Here is a 6,203-nt window from a genome sequence, read left to right on the forward strand (position 1 = left end):
CTCCCTCCCTCACTATATGAAAATTACACACTGTTATAGAAACTGCTCTGTCCATCTCCAAATGGGTATAGGTAACTCTAGTAATTTCTCAGGTAAGGACATTTTCAGCACACCTTTGTGGGCCGAAAGGCCTGTATTGTGCTGTAGATTTTCTATGTTTGTAGCACCTGCCCAGAAGAAACGAGTTGTGGCTGGGTCTCCACAAATAAAACCGCCACAGTCCACCACATCATCCATATCCATCAATGTTATTCATTTTATCGGGTGGTTCCTGTGCAACCTCCTCTCAGTCAGTGAGGCCTGATGCTGACTGATGGACTGCCTCCCCAAGCACCTTCACTCTCTCTGACAGTTCTCCCTCTGGACATCCATTTCAGCTCCATTTCCCATTCCCTCAGCAACATGTCAGTCCAATGCCCCCTCTCTTGCCATGATGAGGCCAAACACAGACTGGAGGAGCAACACCTTCTATTCCATCTGGGAAGTTTTGAACATAACACCAGAAACATCGATACCTCTAACTACAAACAACAGGAATTCTGCAGATGCTGGAAATTCAAGCAACACACATCAAAGTTGCTGGTGAACGCAGCAGGCCAGGCAGCATCTGTAGGAAGAGGTGCAGTCGACGTTTCAGGCCGAGACCCTTCGTCAGGACTAACTGAAGGAAGAGTGAGTAAGGGATTTGAAAGTTGGAGGGGGAGGGGGAGATCCAAAATGATAGGAGAAGACAGGAGGGGGAGGGATAGAGCCAAGAGCTGGACAGGTGATTGGCAAAAGGGGATACGAGAGGATCATGGGACAGGAGATCCGGGAAGAAAGACAAGGGGGGGGGGACCCAGAGGATGGGCAAGAGGTATATTCAGAGGGACAGAGGGAGAAAAAGGAGAGTGAGAGAAAGAATGTGTGCATAAAAATAAGTAACAGTTGGGGTACGAGGGGGAGGTGGGACCTTAGTGGAAGTTAGAGAAGTCGATGTTCATGACATCAGGCTGATACCTCTAACTTCTGGAATTGCTCCATCTGTCCCACTCCATGTCATCCCTTATCCCTGTGGCTCCCTTATCCCTTCCCTTTTCCCTCTCTCACCCTCATGATCTTCCCAATACCCACACTTCCCTTCCTCAGCTACCCTCCTTCTTCCCTTTCTTCCAGTTCTACTCTCCTCTCCTCTCAGATTCTTTCTTCTTCAGTGCCTTTCCATTTCTGTCCGTTCCATCCCAGCTTCTTACGTCATTCCCGATTCGCCCTCACTCGGATTCAGGAAGCACACACCAGCTCCCCCTACTCTTTTATTCTGGCATCTCCTCACTTTTCCAGTGTCGAAGCCCGAAACATTGACTGCTTGTTCATTTCCATAGATGCTGCCTGATCTTCTGATTCCTCCAGCATTCTGTGAGCGTGCTCTGGATTTTCGGTGTCTGCCAAATCCCGTGTCTCGTGGGGACGCCTGGACATGCATATGAGGGAAGGAAGGAATGTAAGAATTAGATTAATTTGCGGTCATAGATTTAATGAATTTGGCATGACGTTGGGAGGGAAACAGTCAGACCTTTGCCGTACTCCTTTGCATTCTCTACTCTCACCGGACTGTCCTGCTACTTCAATAGTTGTGACCCTGAGCCTATCCAAATAACCACGTCCCTGGTGAAAACTGTGTAAGTATTTCTAGAACAATACACCCTTTATTGAGAAGGCTCAGAGTGAGGAAAACAGATTCCAGTGGCAGTGGAGGGCCTTCAGTTTTCTGCAGAGATCCTGTGATCTGAACATGCCGCCTGAAAGAAACAGTTTGAAAGGAAGTTAACTTCAGTGAACAGGGTTTTTGTAAAAGCACAAGACACAGGAAAGATGGGTCAAACAGGCCATTCTGTAACTCTGAGATACCATCATTCCCAGACAGCAAACATGTCTCAGGAATTTGTCAGAGATAATTATACTGGTTGAAAAGCAGGGTGTGTGACAGGAAGTCATTTGGGGAACTGCAGAGGGCATTGTGCTGAACGAGTTTCCCACTCCACAGATTCAGCTTCAAGATCCCCACTGAAAACTGTGTTCAGGCGTGACACAGCGCAGCTCTCAAAGGGATTATTATTCAGTCTGTTATTACTGCTTTCATCCAGGAGAGTTATATCCACTCCCTTTGCTCAGAAAACCACATTTTCACCCAGAAACAGGAAAAGCCCTTGCTGCTCCCTCAGCACAAGATAGATTCCAAATCTGATGCCATGTAATGTTTACAAAGCTGACATCTTACAGTTGAATTTATTTATAGATTACAGCTGGAAAAGAATTACATCTCTCAGACAATAGCAGAATTGAATAACCAGGGGATTTTGTGGAACAGAAGTCTTTTCATCCCTCCTGTTGATGTCAGCTCTTTGACAGAGTTTTATCATCAGGCTCCAAGGCCTCAAACCTTTCCCCTGCCTGGGATTTATCACATACTTATCCTGGTAGGTCCTCACACATAGCAAAGCCCCCACGAGTATTCAACTTCCACTTTACAGCAACTTCAACTCACAGAGATAAAGGAAGGAAAAATGTTGCAAAGACATCTTGAAAAGATGGGACTCTGAGCCAAAGGAGTTACATAGAACATAGAATAGTACAGCACAGTACAGGCCCTTTGGCCCACAATGTTGTGCCGACCCTCAAACCCTGCCTCCCATATAAGCTCCCACCTGAGATTTCTCCATATACCTGTCTAGTAGTCTATTAAACTTCACTAGTGTATCTGCCTCCACCACTGACTCAGGCAGTGCATTCCACGCACCAACCACTCTCTGAGTAAAAAACCTTCCTCTAATATCCCCCTGGAACTTCCCACCCCTTACTTAAAAGCCATATCCCCTTGTATTGAGCAGTGGTGCCCTGGGGAAGAGGCGCTGGCTATCCACTCTATCTATTCCTCTTAATATCTTGTACACCTCTATCATGTCTCCTCTCATCCTCCTTCTCTGCAAAGAGTAAAGCCCTAGCTCCCTTAATCTCTGATCATAATGTGTACTTTCTAAACCTTACGAGGACTTTCTCAAATGAGGAGGCTGCTGAAAAGGGTCAGCAGCCTTGGAGGAAATCAGGGTATGAAAGCTTACAGGGAGAAAGCAGGAGAATGGGATTGAGATGGATAATAGATCAGCCATGATGGAACAGCTCAATTCTGCTCCAATGGATTATGGAATTCCAAACTTTGGGTATCGTCAGCTGGAGTTACAATATTCAAAGGCACAGCGGAGAGAGTACAGATTACAGAGAAAACAGAATTAAGACACACATAGATCCTGAGGACGACAGGGATCCATGAGAGATGAGGCCGGGAGCGGCTGGGGGACGGGGTGGGGGGTGAGGCCATGAAGGGGCCTGAAAGAAGAATGAAGCTGAACATTGAGGAAGATATCAGAGTGACAGAGCAGAGAAACAGACCCTCGTTCCACACACCCACCACTTTCAGGGAGAAAATTTTGTGCCTCATTCCACACACTTACCTCCCTCTGGGAAACATTGTCCCTCATTCCACACACTCACCTCCCTCTGGGAAATGTTGTTCCTCATTCCACAAACACACCTCCCTCTGGGAAATGTTGTTCCTCATTCCACACACTTACCTCCCTCTGGGAAACATTGTCCCTCATTCCACACACTCACCTCCCTCTGGGATATGTTGTTCCTCATTCCACAAACACACCTCCCTCTGGGAAAAGTATTCCCTCAATCCACAGACACACATCCCTCAAGGCAATATTGATCTTGGAGTGAGTTAGAAGGCCAGCACAACATCATGGGCCGAAGGGTCTGTTCTTTTCTGTGTTCCAGTATCAGTTCCTGAGTATTGTTGGAAGAAGCCATACAAGCATTGACCCTAAATTAAAGACCTGCAAACGGGACTGAGAGGTGCACAAAATTTTAAATAAATTAAATGGGAAACCAAATATTTCTCTAAAATAGTTCAGACGGATTGTCCAGTGGGGTAATTGCTGGTACAGCAGATCTGTGGAACCACACTCCATCCCAGACCTGAGGTTGTTTTATACTCCGAGCACTGCTGCAGCTGCCCGGTCTTCACCTGGAGTGAGACTGTACTGTGTGTGACTGGTTGATTATCTGCCTTTACCAGCTGTGAGACTGTCTAGGTGAAGGAGGCGACGAACCCCTCCCTCACCTCTGTCCCCACCCCACCCACAGTTTAACCTCTTTGTATCCCAGACTGCCAAGGAGATGAAGAAGCGTGAAGACCAACTGGAACAACTGCGAAAAGACATGGGGGACATTGCCATGGATTCCAGCCTCATTCCTGCCAACTGTGAGTGGATTGCTCACCCTTGCTCTCTGACCAGCCCTGGTCATTCTGGGGTCTCTGCGTGGGAGGGCTGCTGGAAGCTGAGACTCCCTGGTTTGGGGGTTCAGAACATGAACAGGAGCTGGAATGAACAGTTTGAACCTTCAAACTTCTTCTCCACTTATCAAACTCGGAGCCAATAGTCTAACTTAAAGTCGTTTTTCAATGAGAATCAGGTTTACGTATGTCATGAAGTGTGTTGTTTTGTAGCAACAGTACAGTTTAATGCAGTAAAAAAGCTACAAGTTACAGTCAGAAATATAAAACAGTAAAGTAGTGCAAAAAGAGAGCTAAAGGGTGAGGTTATGTTCATGGTTTCGTAGACTGTTCAGAAATCTGACAGTGGAGTGGAAGAAGCTGTTCCTGAAATGTTAGGTGTGTGTCCTCAGGCTCCTGTAGCTCCTCCTTAATGGCAGTAACGAGAAGGGGGCACGTTCTAGATGGAGAAGGCCCTTCGCAATGGATGCTTCTTTCTTCAGTCGCCGCCTTTTGAAGATGTCTTCGACGCTGGCGAGGCTAGTGCCCATGATGGAGCTGGCTGACTTTACAACCTTCTGCAGTTTTTTCTGATTCTGTGCATTGGTGCCTCCGTATCAGAATGCTCTCCAGGGTACATCTGTAGAAATTTGCGACTGTCTTTGGGGACAGGCTAGATCTCCTCAAACTCCAAATGAAGTGTAGCTACTGGATCACCTTATTCTTTAACATCCAGAAAGATTGTCTAATATCCAGGAAAGTTCCCTTCACATCCTGATCAATCAGTGTTTGGTGGTAGTGGTGTGCAGGAGTTACCCGGCGAGGATGTGCCTCCTCGCCTCTGTGTAGTGGAATTGAACATGCTTCTTATCTTTTCATGTCTAGCAGATGCAGAACATGAGGTGGATCCGGGTCCCTCAGGTCTGATCCTAACCCGTGGGATTGCTGATGAAGAGGATGAGGAAGTTGATTCAGATACAGATGACCTAGATTATCAAAGTAAGTGTCACATCGTTCGGCTCTGCAGGTGGGGACTCTGCATGTCAGACAAAGCCATTACAACAGGGAAGGTTCCATATTGTAGATGGGGCAGTGATATGGGACTTGGAGTGTGCACATTCCCATGTTGTAGATGAGGTGATGGTATTTGACGTGGGTAGTGTATGCTGTCTGCTCTGTTTGTATCTCATTGTTTTCTCTTCCATCTGCAGAAGTGGAGGAGCAGAGCGAGGAACCTGCCTTCCAAAGATACCTGGAGCAGAGAAAACTCCGAAACCTCCCTGTTGCCAAAGAATGATGAGGGATCGGCTTGGCCGGGTGCCTCAGCCAATCAGTTAAACAGTCTGCTTGGAGACTCCATTCTCGGAAACCCACCCTGAGTGGATGGGAGGTTGAGATGTGTTGGCTGCTTCCACGCTTCACCTGGTCACGGACTCAATCAGTGGTGGAGTGGAAGGGTCCAGCCTGTGTCGTGGGTCATACCTTGTTCCACCTGAACACTTGACTTGCTATAATTTCATACGTCATCCTGTTTGGTATTTATTCAATAAAAGCAGTTTGTTATTCTGATAAAAGTCTGAGAATGTTTGCTGTGTCTGGAGCTACAGTTACTGGGTTATGTACCCCTGACTGCAGAGATTGTGATTCACTCAGCCATCGATCACCCTACACTGACACACAGAAGTGCTGGGAGCAGTCTGCAAGTGTCGCCACGCATTCTGGAGTCAACGTAGCAGGGCTGCAATGTTCAGCAGAACAACTCGAGCATCAGGAGCCTCAGATACAGCACAACAAGCCTTTTCCACCTACTCAGACGTGCAGACAGGCTTCGAACTTCAGGACAAGCTGCCTCTTGGTCTCCTGGCCCTGGCATAGACATTCAGACCCG

The 6,203-nt window shown here is 47.2% G+C and overlaps 1 protein-coding gene across 1 annotated transcript; it reads left to right on the forward strand.

The window, feature by feature from the left end:
• Positions 1 to 1,441: 1,441 nt before the first annotated feature.
• On the forward strand, positions 1,442 to 5,889 carry LOC140202106 (GPN-loop GTPase 1-like). Its single transcript, XM_072266964.1, has 4 exons — positions 1,442 to 1,480; positions 4,207 to 4,303; positions 5,204 to 5,314; positions 5,527 to 5,889. The coding sequence occupies exons 1-4, from the start codon at positions 1,457 to 1,459 to the stop codon at positions 5,610 to 5,612; spliced, it is 318 nt and encodes a 105-aa protein (XP_072123065.1). The 5' UTR covers positions 1,442 to 1,456; the 3' UTR covers positions 5,613 to 5,889.
• Positions 5,890 to 6,203: the final 314 nt, after the last annotated feature.

The sequence above is a fragment of the Mobula birostris genome, chromosome 8 (genome assembly GCF_030028105.1).
Source record: "Mobula birostris isolate sMobBir1 chromosome 8, sMobBir1.hap1, whole genome shotgun sequence".
In the NCBI taxonomy this organism is placed as follows: domain Eukaryota; kingdom Metazoa; phylum Chordata; class Chondrichthyes; order Myliobatiformes; family Myliobatidae; genus Mobula; species Mobula birostris.

Bases quoted from the DNA above. Each gene is read 5' to 3' on its own strand.
- LOC140202106 (XM_072266964.1), top strand. From the start codon at position 1,457: ATGCATATGAGGGAAGGAAGGAAT. The intron at 4,304-5,203 runs GTGAGTGGATTG...CATGTCTAGCAG, and splicing joins CAGCCTCATTCCTGCCAACT to ATGCAGAACATGAGGTGGAT. The intron at 5,315-5,526 runs GTAAGTGTCACA...TTCCATCTGCAG, and splicing joins AGATGACCTAGATTATCAAA to AAGTGGAGGAGCAGAGCGAG.